Source organism: Lycium barbarum, chromosome 11 (assembly GCF_019175385.1).
Source record: "Lycium barbarum isolate Lr01 chromosome 11, ASM1917538v2, whole genome shotgun sequence".
Classification (NCBI taxonomy): Eukaryota; Viridiplantae; Streptophyta; class Magnoliopsida; order Solanales; family Solanaceae; genus Lycium; species Lycium barbarum.
In genome coordinates this window covers 78,809,366-78,837,183 of record NC_083347.1, presented here as the reverse complement: position 1 = coordinate 78,837,183, position 27,818 = coordinate 78,809,366, and the positions used below count along the sequence as shown (strand labels likewise).

Here is a 27,818-nt window from a genome sequence, read left to right as displayed (position 1 = left end):
CTAATCATGTACACATATTATTATTAACATGAACAATAAGTACTTGAAGGAATAAAAAAGGATGGCAAAAGTAAGTGTACTATACTCCAACAAGCAACACATTTATACACCACAAAAAGCATCAAAATAATATATATATATATATATATATATATATATATATATATATATATATATATATATATATATATATATATATATATATATATATATATATATATATATGTACAGTATAGCAAGTTAGCAACCAGAGAAAAAAAACAATAACCAATTTTACTTTGATAACATAGCATCAGCAAATAATAACCAAGTGAAAGATCAAGTTTGGCATATTAGGGTACAAACTAATCCAAACCATAACCAATTTTACTTTGACAACATCGCACCAGCAAATTATTAACCAAGTTAAAGATCAAATTTAGCATATATTAGAGTAAAAAAGAACAAAATCACTAAAAAAAAAGCCATATCTAATTTTTTAACATAAAAAAAAAAACAAAGAGCAATAAATCAATCAAATTGAGGAACCTTTGGTGATCAAACCCAAAAGCAAAAAATAATACAGGTGATGATTGTGAAGAATTAAAGAGGACTCAAATGAGAGATAGCAAAAAGAAAGAATCTTGATTGAAATTAAGCTCAAAAACATAAGCAAAATTGTTAAATCAAAGATGAGAAGCATACCAATTTAGCGTTAATATTCTTGTTTCCACTGGTTGCCATAGCTGTAATTGATCTAAATTGGAAAAGGGGAAGTGATTATTTGGTTGTGATTAGAATTTTAGAGTTGAGAAAGAAGAGGGGTTGACGTCAAGCAATTGCAAAAACAAAGGACACTCAACCAAAATTTGTTCATGATGAAAATATTCCTTTTTATTTTATCTCGAAATTTCCTCTTTTTGTTTTTTTTTTCCTATGAATTTCTATAATTAAATAAGAAACTAATGCAAATTGTGTAGAGTTATTGTTCCACCGTCCGTCGCACCTTCCTCTTTTCTCATCTTCTATATTCTATGTAATAATGTCATTAAAAATAATAATACTAGTAATATAGTATTATTCCCTCCGTCTATTTTTATTTGTCTTGTATATTAAAACTAATTGTCCATTTTGAAAAATCAAAATATAGTTTATCATTTCATATTTGTTTAATTACTCCCTCCGTTCATTTTTCTTGTCCAGTATTCTAAAAATAAATTTTCACTTTTACTTGTCACTTTTAGCATATTAAGATAAGACAATTTTGTTTTTCTGTTTTACCCATAGTATTAATTGCTCACTTCAAATAATTTTTCAAATCCAATAAAAATATGCATCAATTAATTTGGGTACATTGATAAATTATGTACTCCATTTATTATTTCTTAAACAGCGTGAAAAGTCCAAAGTGAACAAGTAAAAGTGAATCGAGAGAGTATTAATTATTGGATTGAAAAGCTCAAAGAATTCTTAGTGGTTGCACAACTTTTAAAGTATGTTTTATTGATTTCAATCATTAGATGACTTAGTAATAATAATAAGGGGTGATTTAATAAAATGTCATTCTATTTACGGCGTTTTAAGAGTGTGTCAAGTTAATACAGGACAAGTAAAACTAAATGGAGGGATTAATTAAGAAAATTTTTTTTTGTTCCAACCTATCATTTAACCACAATTTTAATTTGGTCCCCAACGTTTGATTATGTTTCATTCTTCAACGTTTCGGTTTCACATTGAACTGACATTCCAATATCAGTATGTTCACATAGTTTTATTGAGAAAATTTATGTATTTTTTTTAAACTCTATTTCGTATGTAAAAAATTATTTTAAGACCTTGCGTTGGATAAATAATAAAACAATGAAGACGTAAATCTCTCGCTTTCACATATTCAACCGTCAAGTAAAAGTGAATATATAATTTATAAACGACAACTGCTAAAAAAACTATTAGTTACACCAATCTGATATTCAAACGAGATTTTGTTTTATATAATCCTTGGTCATACATAAAACTCGACACATGGGGTGGAATTAAAATTACAAACTTGAAGTTGAGGGAGCTTCATATAATTTACCCAATTTCCTTCCCTGGGCTCTTTTTTTTTTTTTTTTGGGAGTTAATAAGACGCAACGCGTTACCTACCAGTTTTGACTTCTGTTAGAACCTTCCCGGCTTAGTGTTAGCTCTTGACCAATAATTACTCAAGGCTTCAAGCAGCAAATATGAGAAAAGAAACAAAAACATGTACAAAAACAATCAAGAATATATCCAACATAAAGCATATCGAATTAAACTTATATAAAGGTAATTAAAAAAAAAAGTATAGTAATGTAGGTGTTTAGCACATCAGCATCGAAAGAAATGTTTAACTTCTGAACATGTGTCCCCTCCACCCAACCCCCTAATAACTTTGCTACACCTTTTTTTTTATCAAGGCTGATGAGGTATCTTCTGATACTATACAAAGATAGCAAAAAGGCAAGATTTTAGTCATATCTCCACTCCACTAACAAAGGGGACGTCGACTGCTAAGTCACTCGAATAAGTAATACAACCATGACAAAGACTAAAGTCATAACAAAGATCAAAAGCCATTGGAAGCATGTAGTCTTGAAACTCCGCGAATACACGTCCATGGCGCTGGAAGTTGCATGCCCTGTACTTGCCAGGCTATGCTCAACTGCTTTCTCAGTTGAATCAGGTATCTGCATCCACATTATATGTCACAACTACGAGGCCAATATACAAAAAGTGACCTCGTAAAACGAGACACTAAAGTAAAAATTCGTAACTGGAAATCAAGTGAACCCGAACAAATTGAATGATACAGTGTTTAATTATAAGTAAAGAATCCTCAAACATGTAGTAATGCAAGAGTTGAGAGTAATAAAATCTTGTTCTGTGTCAGAAATGATGGTATGAACTAGAATGGTCTCAACTTCCTTCTACACGGAATACTTTAAATGATTTGGACACAACAAATTCATTCTCCAAGAGAAAATTGTTAGAGCTCCTGACAATTTAAACAAACAGTAGGAGTAGGAAAGCCTCAAAGGGAAAAGAGACAGAGAACTTACTTTCTCTGTATTTTGGATAGATTGATTCATCATGAGACTACTCACTTTGAGCTGCCGTGCCAAAACAACCATTTCATCAGTCAAGTCCTCCTGAAGTTTCCTGCAAAAGATGAAACCATCTGAGAATTGATCGAGGAGACTCCACCCAACTACCCTCACCTCTCCTAGAAAAAAAAAATTGCACAAGTGATTAATTTCTCTTTTATACTTTTCTCCTACAAAAGAGAAAGACTTGACAAACATAAACATAGTACCAAAATGCAGGTCTAAGTATCACAATTGCAGATGAAAAACACCATCTTAAACTACAATTAAGACAACAAACCTAGTCTGAACATAAAACTAACCAGCTTTTTTTATTTTATTTGATAAAGGTAGGTTATAAAACTGACCAGTTCACATGGTCATCTGCTTTCTCTACATCTAATTTACAGCGCATACCTTCTTTACCTTGTCTCGTTCTTAGCAACTAAGTTGCATCAATTATTGGCATCCGTTCACAAAAGCATTTCAAGAATTGGACTACTTTAGTAAATGGTAACTTCAACCTTCAGCTAACTTTGTTAGTATGTTATCCATACAACATAAAAAAGTTGTGGATTTATAATCTTTCAACTGCATGGGCCCTTTCTTTTTCGCATTAATTCTATGAAAGAAACATTAAATCTCCTTCCTATGATGTTGATCAAACCAATTTTCGCAGTGGCTCCCACCTTTAACAAAAGGCAATTGTCGATCAGTATGAAGACTCCACTTACAATTTAAGCAAAAGGTATTGGAGACGGATGGGCTCTATTACATTGACCATTTATTTATTTTGATGTACACGTGTCAAACGGAGTGTGGCATGTGCATGGGTATTTCTTGTGGATCCTTCAAACTACACTAAAAATTAGCCCAAAAAAAAATGCACGTAATCTTAGTCAAGTTCATCAAACATAGAATGGGCAGTGGGGTACAAAAAACATCGGAGCTAAGAGTCAGTGTAGTATGTATAATTTATGCAATTTCAGAGCACACAAAACACAAAAAATTCTAAAGATACTACACAAACAAAGATGAACAGTGAAGTAAAAGATGCTTCTCTTCAGCTCAATCAATTTCAAAATGCCAACTTAACTATAATACACCACCTACCATTAAGAGACTTTAGAAAGGCAAATATTGGTAATAATAGCCCCTTATTTTCATTTAAGATGTTAGCTATACAGCATATAACTGATAACCCAACAAAAAGACAGAAGTGGACAGAGCTCATAAAGGATTCCTTGCTCTTCTCCTCCTCTTATTCTTAGTAAAGAACACAAAAAAGAAAGATATGTGGTATCTTAAAAGAAAAAGATTATCATGCTTCCTTTCTACAGGCCCTGTTCTGCTTAAATTTAATAGATTTACTACATTTTAAGAGTGCAGATCCACTGTCTCTTTTAATTACACATGGAAAGTTGTTTCTTTTTTTTTTTTTGGAAAAGATATACATTGTGAAAAACCCTAGGTGAAATAAAAGTCAACAGGCAAAAACTGTCTAAATATTAGTATGGAAAGTATTTATAGATAGAACACCTGTGCTTATCAATATGTGTTCGTGCAGCATCATCCAGTTTGACTGCAGTTGTTTGATCAGAATCGACGGTATCTCGAGATCTCTCCTCATTGTAAGAATGGACCCTGTTTCACTCAAAGAACATCATGTTCAAACGAGCTAATGATAAAATGGCATATTATAATGGCTATAAGTGACAAAAAAAAACATGCAGGTACCCAAATCTTCTTCTCAATCCTTCAGAAGCAGAATTCACACTTTCTACTTCTTTAGGAGTTCCACAGCTGGAAATCTCAGCCAAAGGTTCCTTAGGTGTAAGCACATCAGGCTGGATTTGGTTAAGCAAAGATAACAGATCATTGACATGTTAATCATATCAATAGAAGCCAAAAAAAAAAACAACTGAATACTTGCATATATCTATAGTAAGTTGATGTAATATAAGATCAAATGAGGACACCAGGAGAGAAGATCGAACCATGTTCAAAAACATCGAAAGAATGCAGCATTATGACAAAAAAATTAGCAGCAAGGCCTAGTGAAGTCTGAAAAACTGAGCGCTACTAACACCACAAAATAAGGCACTAAACTTCAAGGACAGTCAATTGGTAAAGAAATGTGAGCTCTTTCATATTCCATCAAAATCAGTAAATTACCTCAATAAGATATGTTTTCTTATATGAAAGCAAGGTGTATCTGAATGGTAAATCACAAGAAATGAACCTATCTTGGGCATACCATGGGCACAACTAACATGGAAGTAACGGCTTCAATGTTCTCTGCATATTCGTTCACCTTGGCTTTTGAAACTCTATTTTGGGGAGGAAATGAAAATTGAACACACATCAGGAAAAAAACATCTCGTAAATAAAGAAAAGACCAATTAAGAACATACACCCTCAAGCAAAGTTTTTCAAGAACATTAAGTCATTCTAAATTAGCCTTTAATTTACAGGAAACACTCTCATGAATAGTTAAGAAAAGTTTAAAACGTTCTCCTCGTACAGTAGATAAAGGAAAAAAAAAAGATAAGAGTTATTAAAAGCATATAGCTGAAGTTCTAGTTTAAAAACAGAAAGACAATAATCCTTTCATGTCATCCCTGGTCATCACATAGATAACAAAAGCATCAAAAGTGCAGAAATGTACTGTTTCCACACACCAGCAAACGGTTTGAACAGAGATTACTAATACCAGCATCATGATTGCCTCCATAAAAGGAGAGAAAGTAGTGTCAACGTACTAGCCATACTGTCGGGATGCAGATTTTTATAGAAAGGATATTTTCCCACTAAGTAAAAAACATAACTAAAATATGACCAAATTTGGAGGGTATGGGGAGTAGAGATTGAAAGAGAGTGATTTTCCTTTTAATTGACCATGGGGGGTTTTCCACCTTATTACTTAGGAAGAGTAAAATTGCTAGGACACGTGCATTTAAATTTATACGATAATTCCAACTAAAGAAACAGAAGGCAGGGACTTTATTTAAAAAGTCACAGAATGTAAGGAAGCGAACAGTTTCTGAAATTTTTGTAGCAGCATGTAATTTTCTTCAAATTATCTAATTGGAAAAGAATAAAGCATATATACCTTGGTAATCCATCTGGATTCCTCTCTTCAGCCAACTGCTCCATTAGTTCACACAAAGTGGCAACATACTGTGGGAGATGTAACAAAAGGAAATAATAAATGTGTATGCCCATTGAAAGAAAAATTCAGATGACAAAAATTGTATGATTCCCTACATAAGCAATTGCATATGCCATGAATTTCTGAAATAACCTATGCCACAATTTGCAGCTGTGTGCACGCACAATCATCAACTTTCACAAATAACAACTACGTCACAAAACATACAGCGGAAAGGGAAAAGATCAGTTTCCCAAAGTAAATAGAGCTCTACCAGAGACTCCAAAAATCAGTTGATGCCTGACTGTTCAAAAGATTAGGGAAGACAAGGAGGTATTGCTATGACTCTCTGTCTCCCATCTTACATCTGATTAAAAAAATTCAGTGGGTGGATGAGCCATCCTGAGCCCTGTTATCCTAGATATGGTGATATTGCAGTACTTTTTTTTTTTTGATTAAGTAACAGATATTATAGAAAGGGCATCAAGAAGATGCAATTAGTACAAAAGAGGGCATAGAGTCATCTAAAATACAAAAAGAGGCCTAAGCTAGAGCAAATGAGCTGACAAAATCCAAGAATGTAATAGGACAGTATACAGGGGTTAATTTAAGCCAACATATAACCACAAAAAAACATCTAGCTTTAAGAGTGAAGGTGGGAGTTGATAACCCATCAAAACATCTAAAATTCCTTTCTGTCCAAACACACCAAAATATACAGGCAGGTATCATTTGCCAGACTTTCTTGATGGCTTTATCAACTTTCCATCTAGAGCAGCATTCATAAGCTTTTTTGGTACTTTGAGGCATAAACCAACTTAGACCAAAAATACCGAGGAACATGGACCATATGTCTGCTGCAACTGAGCAGTGTAGTGAAAGGTGTATGTTGGACTCTAGTTGTTGTTGACACATGGGGCATCTATTGACAATATGTATTCTTCTTCTGTTGAGGTTGTCGAGGGTCAAACAAACTTCATTGAGGGCTAACCTACTAAAATAAATGATCTTTGGGGGGAGCCTTGTTTCCAGATGTACTTCCAGGGCCATTTGTCTATGATTTCATTAGTGGAGCACAATTGAGAGTACCCTGCTTTGATTGAATAGAGGCCATGCTTCCATTTAATGTTGTCGGTCATGTTTTCATTAACTGAATATCCCTCTAGTTTAGCCAAAACAATCATCAACTGTGGCATTTCCCAATGTTGAAAATTTCTTCTAAACTGAATATCCCAGATATTGTTTTGCCAGTTTTGAGAGATTGTGGAGTTTTTAGCAGTGGCTAGTTGATACAGAACTGGAAACTCATTCACTAGGACCGTCCCCTCTAACCATTTATCCTTCAGAATTTGATGCTGTTTCCATTTCCCAACTTAAAGGATGTATTCATGTCGTGGTCAGAAAAAGTAGTTTTTCTCCGAACAATAATTGGACAGGTAAATGTGTTGAAGGCATGCTAGTGGGTGCAACGTTGTATACAAATTTGCATGTGAAGTCCAAAAAGATGTATCCTTAGAGAATGGAAATACTATATACCAGTGAACTAAAGTCCCAATACTAAACCGGTAGAACACTATCATTCCATTACAGTTTTACCCAACAATAAACTAAACTAGGAGAGTATATTTAGAGTTGGCCATGAGCCTCTCTCTCCGTCAAAGACACACTGGTTCACCTATTTGCAAACAATCCATATAAAATTACTTTAGGAAAGACCCACTTAATCTCAGTAGCTTTTCCTGATATTAACCCCCAAAAGTAGGATGGAGATACACAACCTTCTTTAAGGATGAAACCGTACAGGGATCAGACAATGGAAATCCTCGTTACCCTTCAGTCTGTTAGTGAATCAACAGAGCTACTAGTTCACTTGAAGTTGCAGAAATAGTCAAAGCTTCCAAAACACAAAGAAGGTGTTCTTTTAAATGCTCACCTCCACACAGATTATATGAACTCCATTAAATAGCACAATTTAGAAGTTATTCAAAACCTCTAGCAAAATAATCAGCAAGAGAAAGAGAGAGAAGATGCAAACACATATAGCCATCAAACCACTGTTAGTCAAAGAAACTTGTTAGGTACATCTATACAGGCCTCGAGTTTCAAAGTTAGTTTCTCAAAGCATATCATCAAAGTCACAGAAATAAGCCTCTTAATAGTTCAAAACATCTTGTTTTTTGTAACTATAACATGTGATATAGGCCGAGCACAACCTTTCCAAATTAGATAACCAGATTTACCACACTCGAAGACGGAAAAATGAAATTAAATTACAAAAACCAATCACGTTACAGTGAACAGAAAATGTAAGCCTTCTTTATTTGAACAGTTACCATACAGATAGTTTAAGCCTTTAAGGACAAGAATCATTTGTTCAAGAATATAATATCTTTTTTTTATGACATGGGAATCCGCAGCCGCTACCATTCAGGTGAGCATAGGGTAAATCCAGCTCCCGTGCAATAGCTCGCAAACTACACAGGAGATATAACCCGCACTAGGCAAGCCCCGTGCAACGAGCTCGACCCAGAAGGTAAATCCCCTGCTGTCATAGGCAGGGGGTTTCGAACCTGAGACCCCCATTATGAAAGCCCCGCGCTCAACCAACTGAGCCACCCTTGCGAGTATATAATATCTTAATTTATATCTATAAAAGAAACAACACAATCGAATCAGTGAGCTGATAAACTCACCATGTTCACAACAAGTCTCACACAAATGCAACAAAAAACAGCCATGCCATAAGGAAGAATGAAAAGAAAAATAAGCAAACGCAACCATCAATTCTCTGTAAAGAGTTGAACTTGAATGACCTATGCACTTACATGTATAAGCTTTGCTTGATTTTGCTATTGTAGTGCAGTTACAAGTAACCTCTTCAAGTTCACTTCAGGTTTGCTGAACCCCATCACACCCTCTAGCTAGCTTTCTGCCAAAAGCAGATTGACAAAATCAAATCTTTATCTAGCAAAAAAAAAAAAGTACAATAATATGCAAATTTTCTACTCAGTGTAGCAGATCATGTTTATCGTGCATTTCTAGCATATTCCTCACATTATAAAATTGCGAACTAACAAGTGTAAACGGTCCTTTTTCCAAAATAGCTCAATAATCACATATTCATAATTAAAACAAACTAGTAATTAAAGCAGATTAATGGACTAGTCAACTTCACTACATAGTAAATGCACCATGATCCAATCACATATAGAGAAACAGAAACCTAACGTTAAAAACAAATACATAAAACCCAGTACGAATCTAAAAGATGTTGTTTGTTAACAATGTTTCGGATTTCCTAAAAAAAAAAACTTGTTTTTGCCAAATCCAAGGTGTTGAAGGAGAAAGAAATAGAAAACTTACAAATCAAAACATTCGAAGCTTCAAAATATTTGTAATTTGGTTGTGTCGCCAAGGGAATTTGATGGAAATAACTATTTTACTCTATGTTTCTTGTAAGATTTAACTAAAGGTCAACTATGAAATTAGTATAGGTGACTTGTGGGATCACATCAAATCAAAACCCAATTAAATTTGGGATTAAAAAGATTGGGCTTAAAATGTATTTTTTTAAAACTTCTTAATCTTTTATAAAATACTAAAAGATTCCAATTTAATCCAAAAAAAAACCCCACCAGCCCCCCTTCTCCTCCTCCCACCCCTCCCCAGCCCCACCCTTGCCGCCCCGCCCCCACAATTTTTTTTTTTAAAGAAAAGTTTGGATACTTTTTATTTGCTTTTTCACCAGCACCCCCTCCTCCTGAGTCCGGAACCAAAATGCCCCCAAAAAAATCACTTTGAACCAAAATACCAAAACAAAAAAAAATGTTACAAAACTACCTTTAGCGCAGTAATTTACTGTGCTAAAGCAGTTCACGGAGACGGAGCCGTTAATTGCTTTAGCGCAGTATTTTACTGCGTTATAGAAGCTGTTAAAAAAAATCTATAACGCAGTAAAATACTGCGTTATAGAAACAGTACCAAAAAAAAATAAAAAATTGGCCACTTTATTTTTTGCAACACTTAGTGTTTTTTTCCATACTTTGAACAATGATTAGTCGTGTGCCAAGACTCCGAAACGTCAATATTTTATATAGAACCTGATATTTTTTTCTGCGTACAATAATGTAGGCTCAATACATCAAGGATACGTAAACGTTCGGATCGTCATTTTTGGGGTTGAAAAGGTGCCTGAAGTAAGTTTTATTTGTAAACTTTAGGTTTAAGTGTTCTATATACATAGACGTCCACTTTTGTTTGAAGACTTGTTGTCATTAGCTTAAGGTTTTTTATTTTTAGGGTTTAGATTTATTGAAAATAAAGCCGTTGCCAAAAGGTTTTTAACTGCTTTAGCGCTGTATTTTACTACGCTAAAGAATATTTTTTTTCTGTTTGTATAGCGCAGTAAAATAGCGAGCACTAAAAAAAATTTGGCAAATTTTTTGTTTTTGCAACACTTAGAGTGTTTTTTCATACTTTGACCAACGATTAGTCGTGTGTCAAGACTCCGAAACGTCAATATTTTATATAGAACTTGATATTTTTTTCTGCGTACAATAATGTAGGCTCAATACAACAAGGAAACGTATACGTTCAGATCTTCATTTTAGGGGTTGAAAAAGTGCCCGAAGTAAGTCAAACACTAAGTTTTTTAAAAAGAAACTTACTTCGGGCACCTTTTCAACCCCTAAAATGACGATCCGAACGTATACGTATCCTTGATGTATTGAGCCTACATTATTGTACGCAGAAAAAAATATCAAGTTCTATATAAAATATTGACGTTTCGGAGTCTTGACACACGACTAATCATTGGTCAAAGTATGGAAAAAAACACTAAGTGTTGCAAAAAATAAAGTTGGCCAATTTTTTTTTTTGGTACTGTTTCTATAACGCAATATTTTACTGCGTTATAGCATTTTTTTTTAACAACTTCTATAACGCAGAAAAATACTGCGCTAAAGCAGTTAACGGCTCCGTCTCCGCGAACTGCTTTAGCGCAGTAAATTACTACGCTAAAGGTAGTTTTGTAGCATTTTTTTTTTGGGTAATTTGGTTCAAAGTGTTTTTTTTTTGGGCATTTTGGTTTCGGACTACGGAGGAGGGGGTGCTGGTGAAAAAGCAAATAAAAAATATCCAAACTTTTCTTTAAAAAAAAAATTGGTGGGGGCGGGGCGGCGAGGGTGGGGCTGGGGAGGGGTGGGAGGAGGAGAAGGGGGGGCTGGTGGGGGTTTTTTTGGATTAAATTGGAATCTTTTTGTATTTTATAAAAGATTAAGAAGTTTAAAAAAAATACATTTCAAGCCCAATCTTTTTAATCCCAAATTTAATTAGGTTTTGATTTGATGTGATCCCACAAGTCACCTATAATAATTTCATAGTTGACCTTTAGTTAAATCTTACGAGAAACATAGAGTAAAATAGTTATTTCCAGCGAATTCCCTTGGCGACACAACCGAATTACAAATATTTTGAAGCTTCGAATGTTTTGATTCGTAAGTTTTCTATTTCTTTCTCCTTCAAAACCTTGGATTTGGCAAAAACAAGGAAAATTTTGTTTTAGGAAATCCGAAACATTGTTAACGAACAACATCTTTTAGATTCGTACTGGGTTTTATGTATTTTTTTTAACGTTAGGTTTCTGTTTCTCTATATGTGATTGGATCATGGTGCATTTACTATGTAGTGAAGTTGACTAGTCCATTAATCTGCTTTAATTACTAGTTTGTTTTAATTATGAATATGTGATTATTGAGCTATTTTGGAAAAAGGACCGTTTACACTTGTTAGTTCGCAATTTTATAATGTGAGGAATATGCTAGAAATTCACGATAAACATGATCTGCTACACTGAGTAGAAAATTTGCATATTATTGTACTTTTTTTTTTGCTAGATAAAGATTTGATTTTGTCAATCTGCTTTTGGCAGAAAGCTAGCTAGAGGGTGTGATGGGGTTCAGCAAAACTGAAGTGAACTTGAAGAGGTTACTTGTAACTGCACTACAACAGCAAAATCAAGCAAAGCTTATACATGTAAGTGCATAGGTCATTCAAGTTCAACTCTTTACAGAGAATTGATGGTTGCGTTTGCCTATTTTTCTTTTCATTTTTCCCTATGGCTTGGCTGTTTTTTGTTGCATTTGTGTAAGACTTGTTATGAACATGGTGAGTTTATCAGCTCACTGATTCGATTGTGATGTTTCTTTTATAGATATAAATTAAGATATTTTATACCCGCAAGGGTGGCTCAGTTGGTTGAGCGTGGGGCTTTCATAATGGGGGTCTCAGGTTCGAAACCCCCTGCCTATGACAGCAGGGGATTTAACTTCTGGGTCGAGCTCATTGCACGGGGCTTGCCTAGTGCGGGTTATATCTCCTGTGTAGTTTGCGAGCTATTGCACGGGAGCTGGATTTACCCTATGCTCACCTGAATGGTAGCGGCTGCGGATTCCCATGTCATAAAAAAAAGATATTATATTCTTGAACAGATGATTCTTGTCCTTAAAGGCTTAAACTATCTGTATGTTAACTGTTCAAATAAAGAAGGCTTACATTTTCTGTTCACTGTAACGTGATTGTTTTTTGTAATTTAATTTCATTTTTCCGTCTTCGAGTGTGGTAAATCTGGTTATCTAATTTGGAAAGGTTGTGCTCGGCCTATATCACATGTTATAGTTACAAAAAACAAGACGTTTTGAACTATTAAGAGGCTTATTTCTGTGACTTTGATGATATGCTTTGATAAACTAACTTTGAAACTCGAGGCCTGTATAGATGTACCTAACAAGTTTCTTTGACTAACAGTGGTTTGATGGCTATATGTATTTGGATCTTCTCTCTCTTTCTCTTGCTGATTATTTTGCTAGAGGTTTTGAATAACTTCTAAATTGTGCTATTTAATGGAGCTCATATAATCTGTGTGGAGGTGAGCATTTAAAAGAACACCTTCTTTGTGTTTTGGAAGCTTTGACTATTTCTGCAACTTCAAGTGAACTAGTAGCTCTGTTGATTCACCAACAGACTGAAGGGTAACGAGGATTTCCATTGTCTGATCCCTGTACGGTTTCATTCTTAAAGAAGGTTGTGTATCTCCATCCTACTTTTGGGGGTTAATATCAGGAAAAGCTACTGAGATTAAGTGGGTCTTTCCTAAAGTAATTTTATATGGATTGTTTGCAAATAGGTGAACCAGTGTGTCTTTGACGGAGAGAGAGGCTCATGGCCAACTCTAAATATACTCTGCTAGTTTTGTTTATTGTTGGGTAAAACTGTAATGGAATGATAGTGTTCTACCGGTTTAGTATTGGGACTTTAGTTCACTGGTATATAGTATTTCCGTTCTCTAAGGATATATCTTTTTGGACTTCACATGCAAATTTGTATACAACGTTGCACCCACTAGCATGCCTTCAACACATTTACCTGTCCAATTATTGTTCAGAGAAAAACTACTTTTTCTGACCACGACATGAATACATCCTTTAAGTTGGGAAATGGAAACAGCATCAAATTCCGACGGATAAATGGTTAGAGGGGACGGTCCTAGTGAATGAGTTTCCAGTTCTGTATCAACTAGCCACTACTAAATACTCCACAATCTCTCAAAACTGCCAAAACAATATCTGGGATATTCAGTTTAGAAGAAATTTTCAAGATTGGGAAATTCCAAAGTTGATGAATCTTTTGGCTAAACTAGAGGGATATTCAGTTAATGAAAACATGACCGACAACATTAAATGGAAGGATGACCTCTATTCAGTCAAAGCAGGGTACTCTCAATTGTGCTCCACTAATGAAATCATAGACAAATGGCCCTGGAAGTACATCTGGAAACAAGGCTCCCCCCAAAGATCATTTGTTTCAGTTGGTTAGCCCTCAATGAAGTTTGTTTGACCTAGGACAACCTCAACAGAAGAAGAATACATATTCTCAATAGATGCCTCATGTGTCAACAACAACTAGAGTCCAACATACACCTTTTGCTACACTGCCCAGTTGCAGCAGACATGTGGTCTATGTTCCTCAGTATTTTTGGTCTAAGTTGGTTTATGCCTCAAAGTACTAAAGGAGCTTATGAATGCTGGTCTAGATGGAAAGTTGATAAAGCCATCAAGAAAGTCTTGAAAATGATACCTGCCTGTATATTTTGGTGTGTTGGACGGAAAGGAATCGTAGATGTTTTGATGGGTTATCAACTCCCTCCTTCACTCTTAAAGCTAGATGTGTTTTTATGGTTATATGTTGGCTTAAATTAACCCCTGTAGACTATCCTATTACATTCCTGGATTTTGTCAGCTCATTTGCTTTAGCTTAGGCCTCTTTTTGTATTATAGCTGACTCTCTGCCCTCTTTTATACTAATTGCATCTTCTTGATACCCTTTCTATAAAATCTATTACATAATAAAAAATAATGTACTGCAATATCACCATATCTAGGATAACAGGGCCCAGGATGGCTCATCCACCCACTGAATTTTTTTAACCAGATGTAGGGAGACAGAGAGTCATAGCAATACCTCCTTGTCTTCCCTAATCTTTTGAACAGACAGGCATCAACTGGTTTTTAGAGTCTCTGGTAGAGCTCTATTTACTTTGGGAAACTGATATTTTCCCTTTCCGTTGTATGTTTTGTGACGTAGTTGTTATTTGTGAAAGTTGATAATTGTGCATGCACACAGCTGCAAATTATGGCATAGGTTATTTCTGTGAAAAGCTTTTCAGAAATTTATAGCATATGCAATTGCTTATGTAGGGAATCGTACAATTTTTGTCATCTGAATTTTTCTTTCAATGGGCATACACATTTATTATTTCCTTTTGTTACATCTTGTCACGCCCCGAACCATGGCCTGGGCGAAACACGGCACTCGGGCCTTGCTTACATGTGTCCGAGCGAACCTCATGGCTTGCTTGTCAACATGGGCATCAAAACAATACAATCTATATGATGCAATTTAAATGAATCATGAAATGTAATTTGCGGAATGAAGTCTTAAAATTTTCTCATAACATGAAATATCATGAAAACATAGTAGTCTGCAAACATGAAAGCATAGCTGACTCTGTGAACTATTATATGTCTATGAAACCTCTAAAACATGTCTGAATACTAACTACCAGGACATGGCTCTGGACTACCATCAACTGAATACTAATGCAGACTCCATGTTGAACCCCGAGAGGAGTGGGGCTCACCAATAAGCTCATAACTGAAGTGATCCTACTGCGCTGGTTATGCCCCTGAAAATCGGTATCTGCACCGTGAAGTGCAGGCCCCGGGCAAAAGGGACGTTAGTACATGGTGAATAGTACAAGTATGTAAAACCTGCTGAAATGAAGAACATGGCACAACATAGGTACAGGACATGAACCGAAACTGAATGTAACTTGAACATGATCATGAAACGTGAGTAAAGTCTGAAAATAGTAAATCAATGGAAAATACATGTATGTAAAACTACTTGTAACGTGGGGAATGCTATAGTATAACCGACAACATGATCTGGTACTTGCGTCCTACCAGGAGAACACTCACACCTTGCCAGGGATACGAGATTTAAGTAATAATAAGCATGTAAGGATCCAAACTGCATAATGAAGGTGTTGCCTCCTTGCTGACAACCCTTATCCTACGGTGGCAACGTAGTTTCAGGCTATCTGATCCTTCTCGGTTAACTAAGCAATTCCCAAAAATATGAACATGATATAGTTAGCTAAGAAGCCCATGATTTATGTGAAATAACTTGTAATCATGATTTCATGAAATATCTTGTAATATGGTTCCATGAGATAACTTGTCATAGTCTTGCAAACATGTTCTTGTTTCATGAGTAATTACAATAGTTCATATATATATATATATATATATATATATATATATATATATATATATATATATATATATAATTTGACTTGGAAACATGCTTGTAACTTGCTACATAAAATCATAAAGTTTCATATAAACATAATAAGAACACATGAGGAAGAATTCATGATTCATGGATTAAGCTAGGGTTCCTAATAACCGTAATGGAAGGTTAGGAATACAATAACGAATATAGATACAAAATTCATGTACATAAATACATAAATACGGGCTACCAATATGTTGGGTTTAATGCCCTAGGGTTTGAACTTCATGGATATCAAGAAACGGAGCATGGGGAAGAATGTAGAGATTCCCACATGTGGATGGAAGTTCTACATACCTTAATTGCTCCAAAATCTTGAATTAAAGACTTGAATTTTGGAGAAGATTTCCTAAATCTTGATTCTTGAACCTTGAGATGGGTTTTCTTGATAACCCTAGATTAGGAACAATGATTTCTTGCTTAGATTATTAGAGTATATGTTAAAAAGGGATTAGGGACTTGAATTCAACCTAGAATCATGATAAAACTTATCTTGGAAGGTCCTTTTGGTTTGGGACTTGTTCTCTATGAATTTAGGGTGATTTTTCGTGAATGGGGTGTTGGGGAAATAAACCCCAAATCTTAAATATAACTTAAAACGCGTAAATCCGACTTTTGACCTGAAACCCGACCTTTTATGCGTTGGTTCCACGATGCACATGCATCGCGCGACCCCCTGCAGGTCAATATTCAGAGAGGGTTTTTTTTTTTTGCGATCGGCCCGCGACGCGGGGCCATCGCATGCGCCCTCACAAGCGACGGGTGTCGGTTCTGAACAATGTTCGGTAAAATAGGCATAACTTCTTGGACATAGCTCTCTTCAAGACCCATAATATACCGTTGGAAGATATTTCGAAGGGCTACAACTTTCATGTTTTAAGTTTTCTCAAATTCCCAACGGAATTTCACGAAATTTGACCATAAGGCAGACGTATCGAAAATTTAGCCGATTCTATAGAATTTTAAGTGCCTTACTATTAGCTATATTGAGACGATCATATCTCCTTGCTCCGATCTCTGATTGGCCTAGTCCTTATATCGTTAGAAAGGTATTTCTACGTACTACAACTTTCATTGGGGTACTTTCCCAAATTCCCAACTAATCAAGGAGTTATCGCTGCCCGAAATAGGCCTATCAACCATTTTCGCAAAATGTTCAAACCTTCAGTTTTTCCACTAAAGATCTATTGACATGAGTCTAACCCTAGTTCTAAGATACGAGGTGTTACAATATCTCCCCCTTGGGATCATTCATCCTCGAATTATGGGTCTTGGTTAGGTATGGGACTGGACATGGCATGAATACATGAACGTGATGAAAATGACATGAAACATAAGAGCTTGACGTGATTACATGAAAACATGGTCATGGATCATGAGAACTGAATACGTGATTACATATAAACATGTACATAGGAACATGAAACTGAGTAGCACCTACATGAACTAGAATCATGAAACCATTGTCCTCGATTCATAAATAATGATTAAGAGTTTCTACTAACTCTAGAATTTATGAAAATTATGGCAGGACTTCCTTTGTAATTCGGACTCTTACGACATTTCTTAAACGCCTGTCAGCTAACTAAAGTATCAACATAAACCTCACACGGTATCTTAATACATATGATGTGGCATAATCTTAAGTACTGAATCTTGAATGTGGCTAACATGAATACTGAGCTGGCCTGAACACATGATTATTGGCTGAATGATTACATGATTACTATACATGGGGTTTAGAAGAGAATTTGTAGGCACGAATGACATAAATTCTGGAAAATTGGCACGAACATGAAATGATTACATGGACGTGAGGAGCACGACGTGGGACATAAATACATGAAGACTGGCTGGCATGAAAACATGAGTGCTAAACTTTTATAACAGACAAACACGTGTAAACATGGACATCATAACATGAGATTTGAATGTTGAAAACATGATTGTTACAACATGAGGGTTGAATACTGAGCGTAGGTAGGATCTGAACACTTAGAGACTTGATAATAGATGTTCATGTGTTACCACGATAGACATACGAGATAAGAGTATGACTTAGGCTCTGAATGTAAGTGCAACTCCGTGCGAATGAGATAGAGTTGAGTCAATTACTAGGAATATGATTCTAACATAGGTATTCATAAAGCTCTAGAGTAGGCATGACATGATACATCAAATCTGAGTAGAATACTTTTGAGATAAGTACCATAGAATACCTGAAGGGATCTCACTATGAACTTGGAACATACCTTACTTCGAACCTTACCGTGTTCGCTCTGAAACATAGATATGAATATCTTGGCTTACCTTGCTTATTATTGTAAGCGGATCATTAAGGAGTGAGAGAAAGAGATCATTCATACGAATCAGACACTTCATCTTCGAAGATAGACGTGGCATGGGTACATCAGACTGAACAACATAACATGGAACATGTATACATGGAAATAAGACTAATATGGCATAAGACATGAATACATGAGTAGCATATCATGGGTCATAAGAGACACGGCGTTTACATAAGTACTTCGAAGCTACATACCCTGACATTTGCATATTAGGTCATGAATATTGAAGTGTGAATAAGACATAAGTGTGACTTAAATGGAGTATAAGTTGTAGGCTTCACTCTTGAGTACTTAGAGACATAGGGATGGATACGATATCACTTTTGGAACTTAGCTATACTTACAGAATGGGACATGGTTAAACATAGTTTGCTCTTATTACTGTAAGTCGACACCCTCATTATAAAATAAGACTCATGAAGGAAAGGATCATAGGCATGAATGCTTCGTTCGTAAAGCACCTAAGGCATAAGTAGAAAGTTACCTTGAACTTAAACAGGGCATAGGTACTTCGAAAAAGAAAATGGCATCTTTTGTGCCAAGCTACGAGCTGCTTTAAAACCGTAGCCAGAGGAACATAAGCATGAGTTACGTAGAATCGTGGGTAGGACATCCATCTTGACTTACTCTTATCATTACCTACCAACCCCACTGTTATGTTATTTCTATATGTGGTTGCTCAAAGAATTCGGTCGTGGGCACGAGTACGTGAGAACGTAGGTAACATATCTTTAGAGTTGAAATAAATCATTTACCTAAGGCATTTTCCCCTTGTTCAAGGACCAGGTGGGCATTCCATAGGATTCTTAGTCTTTAAACTATTGTGTTACCTTCTCCTCAATCATTATCAAAATCAACATCATATTCGGAAAGCACTTAGAAGCTAGAACGTGGCCATGGGTATAAAAGCACGATAGATACGTGAGATATGAATGCAGTCTTTAACCTTGGACATGAGTACAACCTGATGTGAGAAACATGAAAGAACATTCCCTTGCATAGCTTACTATCGTATGGAGTCTTAATTCTTGTATCTTAAACATGGAGTGTAAAGCTTTAACAAGGGCATAAGATAGGTATGTTATGCATGTGTAGAGTACGTTTGGGCATTGGTCCTACATAGTGCATGAATTATTCTGGAATTGGAAACGTTATACTCTTAAACCTTTTATTCGCCCTAAAACGTGATCTCAGCGACATGACAAAAGACGAATTCCACACACTTTATCTTAGCTACATGAAACTGTGATCCTCTGACATTATCCTCTGATGCCTATCAACTTACGAAACACAACCTCTATATCGACACCTTATCATATTATCTCCCCCTTAGTTCAAAAGTAGACGTCTAAAGCCTGTGGATCCCTTAAGTTAGCGATAAGTGGTCATCTTGTGGTTTCGCTAATTTCCTCTAAAATACTGACGACTCATTTATTTAGCTTACTTCAAGAAAGTCTTACTTAGTGGGAAAATTGTATTACTTAAATGAATGGGTTTCTAATGTACATAACTGGCATAACCTGGCTTTGTCAGTCTTGGGGAAAACTCTTTTCTGATAATTCTTAAAGGCTCTTCTCCTATAGCTTGCTCTTTTACTGCTTAGATGGTTTTCTTCTTTCACCCATGTCTATACCTTGAATTTAACTTAAACCGTTTGGGTTCTAATACGCCTTCGGTGTATTCAGACGATTGCCCACTCACTAGTATTAACTTGACTAAGTAACTCAAATCATACTTCTACTAACTCTGCTGAAAATTTCTAATTCACCGTATCTACTCAAACTTACTTACTAAGCTTCTGTTACCACTTGCTAGTATCATATTCTCTAATTCTTCTCTGAGTACTAAAGTGAAACATAAGGTTATTTCTAACTTTTCCTCCTCATCTGACTCTATTCTTGGATTGTATACTATCTTTCGGAACTATAGACATAGATCACACTTACGGAAATTTCATCTGTCTCAAACGAGAAATTGGAACAACTAACCCCCAATTTCAAAATTATACCATACTATACACATCAGGGATAAAATACTTAATAACATAACCCTAAGAGGGAACTGTTATATCTTTTTATCTCATAGTAATATTTGCTTCTTGTAGTAACTTACTAACGTCATACTCTCTAGGCCTGATTTGAATAAGCTTAAATAATCTAAAACTATCCCTAGAAATTCAATATCATCTGCTCATGGTTAACTTCATAACATGTTACCTTGTATGGTCTTAAATCTGAACTATCATTCTTATACTATAGCTCTATAGTCAAAGAGTCCAAATAACTTTATTCTATAGGGTATGTAACCTATATGTACTACCATATCGAAACTTTTTTTTTTCTTTTTCAAATGATACTATCACCTAATAAACACACCATGCACTATTTGGCAAGTCATGGGTCTCGAATTTCCTTCTCGCCACTTACGCATCCGATACGTTCAGAATTGGATGGAAAATGAATGCTACTTACTGCTCTAAACTTCATGGCACGAGTTAGAATAATTCCCAATGACTCTATCTAAAATCAACACACCGATAATGATTAGATTTACATCTTCCTCATTCGTTGAGACAAGGCGTATTCGGTAGAATGGGGAACAATGCACGAGTTCAATTGATTTCTGATAACATAGCACTATTGCACGATCTAGAGTTGAAAGAAGTGAGACAATCCTAGATGTCTTGGTGGTCAACTATTTATATGTGTGGCGTGCACACACATATAAAAGTGACCCCACTGGACACGGTTTCATAGACTCCCTAAGACACTTGAACCTAGGCTCTGATACCAAGCTTTATCACGCCCCGAACCATGGCCTGGGCGAAACACGGCACTCGGGCCTTGCTTACATGTGTCCGAGCGAACCTCATGGCTTGCTTGTCAACATGGGCATCAAAACAATACAATCTATATGATGCAATTTAAATGAATCATGAAATGTAATTTGCGGAATAAAGTCTTAGAATTTTCTCATAACATGAAATATCATGAAAACATAATAGTCTGCAAACATGAAAGCATAGCTGACTCTGTATGAAACCTCTAAAACATGTCTGAATACTAACTACCAGGACATGGCTCTGGACTACCATAAACTGAATACTAATGCAGACTCCATGTTGAACCCCGAGAGGAGTGGGGCTCACCAATAAGCTGATAACTGAAGTGATCCTACTGCGCTGGTGTATGCCCCTGAAAATCGGTATCTGCACCGTGAAGTGCAGGCCCCGGGCAAAAGGGACGTTAGTACATAGTGAATAGTACAAGTATGTAAAACCTGCTGAAATGAAGAACATGACACAACATAGGTACAGGACATGAACAGAAACTGAATGTAACTTGAACATGATCATGAAACGTGAGTAAAGTCTGAAAATAGTAAATCAATGGAAAATACATGTATGTAAAACTACTTGTAACGTGGGGAATGCTATAGTATAACCGACAACATGATCTGGTACTTGCGTCCTACCAGGAGAACACTCACACCTTGCCAGGGATATGGGATTTAAGTAATAATAAGCATGTAAGGATCCAAACTGCATAATGAAGGTGTTGCCTCCTTGTTGACAACCCTTATCCTACGGTGGCAACGTAGTTTCAGACTATCTGATCCTTCTCGGTTAACTAAGCAATTCCCAAAAACATGAACATGATATAGTTGGCTAAGAAGCCCATGATATTTGTGAAATAACTTGTAAATAACTTGTAATCATGATTTCATGAAATATCTTGTAATATGGTTCCATGAGATAACTTGTCATAGTCTTGCAAACATGTTCTTGATTCATGAGTAATAACAAAAGTTCATATATAAATATATATATATATATATATATATATATATATATATATATATATATATATATATATATAATTTGACTTGAAAACATGCTTGTAACTTGCTACATAAAATCATAAAGTTTCATATAAACATAATAAGAACACATGAGGAAGAATTCATGATTCATGGATTAAGCTAGGGTTCCTAATAACCGTAATGGAAGATTAGGAATACAATAACGAATATAGATACAAAATTCATGTACATAAATACATAAATACGGGCTACCAATATGTTGGGTTTAATGCCCTAGGGTTTGAACTTCATGGATATCAAGAAACAGAGCATGGGGAAGAACGTAGAGATTCCCACATGTGGATGGAAGTTCTACATACCTTAATTGCTCCAAAATCTTGAATTAAAGACTTGAATTTTGGAGAAGATTTCCTAAATCTTGATTCTTGAACCTTGAGATGGGTTTTCTTGATAACCCTAGATTAGGAACAATGATTTCTTGCTTAGATTATTAGAGTATATGTTAAAAAGGGATTAGGGACTTGAATTCAACCAGAATCATGATAAAACTTATCTTGGAAGGTCCTTTTGGTTTGGGACTTGTTCTCTATGAATTTAGGGTGATTTTTCGTGAATGGGGTGTTGGGAAAATAAACCCCAAATCTTAAATATCACTTAAAACGCGTAAATCCGACTTTTGACCTGAAACCCGACCTTTTATGCGTTGGTTCCACGACGCACATGCATCGCGCGACCCCCTGCAGGTCAATATTCAGAGAGGGGTTTTTTTTTGCGATCGGCCCGCGACGCGGGGCCATCGCATGCGCCCTCACAAGCGACGGGTGTCGGTTCTGAACAATGTTCGGTAAAATAGGCATAACTTCTTGGACATAGCTCTCTTCAAGACCCATAATATACCGTTGGAAGATATTTCGAAGGGCTACAACTTTCATGTTTTAAGTTTTCTCAAATTCCCAACGGAATTTCACGAAATTTGACCATAAGGCAGACGTATCGAAAATTTAGCCGATTCTATAGAATTTTAAGTGCCTTACTATTAGCTATATTGAGACGATCATATCTCCTTGCTCGGATCTCTGATTGGCCTAGTCCTTATATCGTTAGAAAGGTATTTCTATGTACTACAACTTTCATTGGGGTACTTTCCCAAATTCCCAACTAATCAAGGAGTTATCGCTGCCCGAAATAGGCCTATCAACCATTTTCGCAAAATGTTCAAACCTTCAGTTTTTCCACTAAAGATCTATTGACATGAGTCTAACCCTAGTTCTAAGATACGAGGTGTTACACATCTCCCACAGTATGTTGCCACTTTGCGTGAACTACTGGAGCAGTTGGCTGAAGAGAGGAATCCAGATGGATTACCAAGGTATATATGCTTTATTCTTTTCCAATTAGATAATTTGAAGAAAATTACTTGCTGCTACAAAAATTTCAGAAACTGTTCGCTTCCTTACTTTCTGTGACTTTTTAAATAAAGTCCCTGCCTTCTGTTTCTTTAGTTGTAATTATCGTATAAATTAAATGCACGCGTCCTAGCAATTTTACTCTTCCTAAGTAATAAGGTGGAAAACCCCCCATGGTCAATTAAAAGGAAAATCACTCTCTTTCAATCTCTACTCCCCATACCCTCCAAATTTGGACAAATTTTAGTTTTGTTTTTTATTTAGTGGGAAAATATCCTTTCTATAAAAATCTGCATCCTGACAGTATGGCTAGTACGTTGACACTACTTTCTCTCCTTTTATGGAGGAAATCATGATGTTGATATTAGTAATCTCTGTTCAAACCGTTTGCTGGTGTGTGGAAACAGTACATTTCTGCACTTTTGATGCTTTTGTTATCTATGTAATGACTAGGGATGACATGAAAGGATTATTGTCTTTCTATTTTTAAACTAGAACTTCAGCTATATGCTTTTAATAACTCTTATCTTTTTATTTTTCCTTTATCTATTGTACGAGGAGAACGTTTTAAACTTTTCTTAACTATTCATGAGAGTGTTTCCTGTAAATTAAAGGCTAATTTAGAATGACTTAAAGTTCTTGAAACACTTTGCTTGAGGGTGTATGTTCTTAATGGGTCTTTTCTTTATTTACGAGATGCTTTTTTCCTGAAGTGTGTTCAATTTTCATTTCCTCCCCAAAATAGAGTTTCAAAAGCCAAGGTGAACGAATATGCAGAGAACATTGAAGCCGTTGCTGCCAAGTTAGCTGTGCCCATGGTATGTCCGAGATAGGTTCGTTTCTTGTGATTTACCATTCAGATACACCTTGCTTTCATATAAGAAAACATATCTTATTGAGGTAATTTACTGATTTTGATGGAATATGAAAGAGCTCACATTTTTTTTTATCAATTGACTGTCCTTGAAGTTTAGTGCCTTATTTTGTGGTGTTAGTAGCGCTCAGCTTTTCAGATTTCACTAGGCCTTGCTGCTAATATTTTTGTCATAATGCTTCATTCTTTCGATGTTTTTGAACATGGTTCGATCTTCTCTCCTGGTGTCCTCATTTGATCTTATATTACATCAACTTACTATAGATGTATGCAAGTATTCAGTTGATTTTTTTTTTTGGCTTCTATTGATATGATTAACATGTCAATGATCTGTTATTTTTGCTTAACCAATTCCAGCCTGATGTGCTTACACCTGAGGAACCTTTAGCTGAGACTTCCAGCTGTGGAACTCCTAAAGAAGCAGAAAGTGTGAATTCTGCTTCTGAAGGATTTAGAAGAAGATTTGGGTACGTGCATGTTTTTTTCTGTCATTTATAGCCATTATAATATGCCATTTTATCATTAGCTCGTTTGAACATGATGTTCTTTGAGTGAAACAGGGTCCATTCTAACAATGAGGAGAGATCTCGAGATACCGTCGATTCTGATCAATCAACTGCAGTCAAACTGGATGATGCTGCACGAACACATATTGATAAGCGCAGGTGTTCTATCTATAAATACTTTCCATACTAATATTTAGACAGTTTTTTCATGTTGACTTTTATTTCACCTAGGGTTTTCCACAATGTATATCTTTTCCAAAAAAAAAAAAAAAAAAAAAAAGAAACAGCTTTCCATGTGTAATTAAAAGAGACAGTGGATTTGCACTCTTAAAATGTAGTAAAGCTATTAAATTTAAGCAGAACAGGGCCCGTAGAAAGGAAGCATGATAATCTTTTTCATTTAAGATACCCCATATCTTTCTTTTTTGTGTTCTTTACTAAGCATAAGAGGAGGAGAAGAGCGAGGAATCCTTTATGAGCTCTGTCCACTTCTGTCTTTTTGTTGGGTTATCAGTTATATGCTGTATAGCTAACATCTTAAATGAAAATAAGGGGCTATTATTACAAATATTTGCCTTTCTGAAGTCTCTTAATGGTAGGTGGTGTATTATAGTTAAGTTGGCATTTTGAAATTGATTGAGCTGAAGAGAAGCATCTTTTACTTCATTGTTCATCTTTGTTTGTATAGTATCTTTAGAATATTTTGTGTTTTGAGTGCTCTGAAATTGCATAAATTATACATACTACACTGACTCTTAGCTCCGATGTTTTTTGTACCCCCACTGCCCATTCTATGTTTGATGAACTTGACTACGATTACCTGCATTTTTTGGGGCTAATTTTTAGTGTAGTTTGAAGAATCCACAAGAAATACCCACGCACATGGCACACTCCGCTTGACACGTGTACATCAAAATAAATGAATGGTCAATGTAATAGAGCCCATTAGTCTCCAATACCTTTTGCTTAAACTAGAAGTGAAGTCTTCATACTGATCGAAAATTTCCTTTTGTTAAAGGTGGGAGCCACTGCAAAAATTGGTTTGATCAACATCATAGGAAGGAGCTTTAATGTTTCTTTCATAGAATTAATGCAAAAAAGAAAGGGCCCATGCAATTGAAAAATTATAAATCCACAACTTTTTTACGCTGTATGGATAACATACTAACAAAGCTAGCTTAAGGTTGAAATTAGCATTTACTAAACTAGTCCAATTCTTGAAATGCTTTTGTGAACGGATGCCAATAATTGGTGCAACTTAGTTGCTAAGAACGAGATAAGGAAAAGAAGGTATGCGCTGTAAATTAGATGTAGAGAAAGCAGATGACCATGTGAACTGGTCAGTTTTATAACCTACCTTTATCAAATAAAATAAAAAAACCGGTTAGTTTTATGTTCAGACTAGGTTTGTCGTCTTAATTGTAGTTTAAGATGGTGTTTTTCATCTGCAATTATGATACTTATACCTACATTTTGCTACTATGTTTATGTTTGTCTAGTCTTTCTCTTTTGTAGGAGAAAAGTAAAAAAGAGAAATTAATCACTTGTGCAAATTTTTTTTTCTGGGAGAGGTGAGGGTAGTTGGGTGGAGTCTCCTCGATCAATTCTCAGATGGTTTCATCTTTTGCAAGAAACTTCAGGAGGACTTGATTGATGAAATGGTTGTTTTGGCATGGCAGCTCAAAGAGAGTAGTCTCATGATGAATCAATCTATCCAAAATACAGAGAAAGTAAGTTCTTTGTCTCTTTTCACTTTGAGGCTTTCCTACTCCTACTGTTTGTTTAAATTGTCAGGAGCTCTAACAATTTTCTCTTGGCGAATGAATTTGCTTAATGAAGTTGAGACCATTCTAGTTCATACCATCAGTTTTGACACAGAACAAGATTTTATTACTCTCAACTCTGGCATTACTACATGTTTGAGGATTCTTTACTTGTAATTAAACAATGTATCATTCAATTTGTTCGGGTTCACTTGATTTCGGATTTATCTTGTCCAGTTACGAATTTTTACTTTAGTGTCTAGTTTTACAAGGTCACTTTTTGTATATTGGCCTCGTAGTTGTGACATATAATGTGGATGCAGATACTTGATTCAACTGAGAAAGCAGTTGAGCATAGCCTTGCAAGTACAGGGCATGCAACTTCCAGCGCCATGGACGTGTATTCGCGGAGTTTCAAGACTACATGCTTCCAATGGCTTTTGATCTTTGTTATGACTTTAGTCTTTGTCATGGTTGTATTACTTATACGAGTGACTTAGCAGTCGACGTCCCCTTTGTTAGTGGAGTGGAGATATGACTAAACTCTTGCCTTTTTGCTATCTTTGTATAGTATCAGAAGATACTTCATCAGCCTTGATCAAAAAAAAAAAAGTGTAGCAAAGTTATTAGGGGGTTGGGTGGAGGGGACACATGTTCAGAAGTTAAACATTTCTTTCGATGCTGATGTGCAAAACACCTGCATTACTATACTTTTTTTTTTTAAATTACCTTTATATAAATTTAATTCGATATGCTTTATGTTGGATATATTATTGATTGTTTTTGTACATGTTTTAGTTTCTTTTCTCATATTTGCTGCTTGAAGCCTTGAGTAATTATTGGTCAAGAGCCGACACTAAGCCGGGAAGGTTCTAACAAAAGTCAAAACTGGTAGATAATGCGTTGCGTCTTATTAACTCCCAAAAAAAAAAAAAAAAAAAAAAAAGGAG

The 27,818-nt window shown here is 35.5% G+C and overlaps 2 protein-coding genes across 5 annotated transcripts in view; one reads left to right on the top strand and one right to left on the bottom strand.

Annotated features, from left to right (window-relative positions):
- Window positions 1-2,281: 2,281 nt before the first annotated feature.
- The window catches only part of LOC132618112 (uncharacterized), a 36,630-nt gene continuing 11,093 nt past the window's right edge, over window positions 2,282-27,818 (bottom strand). For 2 of the 4 annotated variants that reach the window (XM_060333172.1, XM_060333171.1), the window contains exons 3-9: window positions 9,060-9,163; window positions 6,196-6,263; window positions 5,341-5,413; window positions 4,821-4,930; window positions 4,623-4,727; window positions 3,060-3,159; window positions 2,282-2,687 (exon numbers count right to left, since the gene is read on the bottom strand). In XM_060333172.1, the coding sequence (XP_060189155.1) occupies window positions 2,511-2,687; window positions 3,060-3,159; window positions 4,623-4,727; window positions 4,821-4,930; window positions 5,341-5,413; window positions 6,196-6,239 (609 nt within the window). In that variant the 5' untranslated portion in view covers window positions 6,240-6,263; window positions 9,060-9,163 and the 3' untranslated portion in view covers window positions 2,282-2,510. Of the gene's footprint in view, window positions 2,688-3,059; window positions 3,160-4,622; window positions 4,728-4,820; window positions 4,931-5,340; window positions 5,414-6,195; window positions 6,264-9,059; window positions 9,164-9,597; window positions 9,867-27,818 lie in introns of those variants that run through there. The other 2 variants (XM_060333173.1, XR_009573990.1) reach the window with 2 other exon arrangements.
- LOC132618113 (uncharacterized) lies at window positions 11,473-27,636 on the top strand. The gene is made up of 6 exons (XM_060333174.1): window positions 11,473-12,267; window positions 23,621-23,688; window positions 24,471-24,543; window positions 24,957-25,066; window positions 25,160-26,835; window positions 27,192-27,636. The coding sequence occupies exons 1-5, from the start codon at window positions 12,184-12,186 to the stop codon at window positions 25,293-25,295; spliced, it is 471 nt and encodes a 156-aa protein (XP_060189157.1). The 5' UTR covers window positions 11,473-12,183; the 3' UTR covers window positions 25,296-26,835; window positions 27,192-27,636.

Excerpts from the sequence above, each read along its gene's own strand:
- LOC132618113 (XM_060333174.1), top strand. The coding sequence starts at position 12,184 with ATGGGGTTCAGCAAAACTGAAGTGAACTTGAAGAGGTTACTTGTAACT. Across the intron at positions 12,268-23,620 it reads ATCAAGCAAAGCTTATACAT|TATGTTGCCACTTTGCGTGA; the intron begins GTAAGTGCATAG and ends CATCTCCCACAG. Across the intron at positions 23,689-24,470 it reads AATCCAGATGGATTACCAAG|AGTTTCAAAAGCCAAGGTGA; the intron begins GTATATATGCTT and ends TCCCCAAAATAG.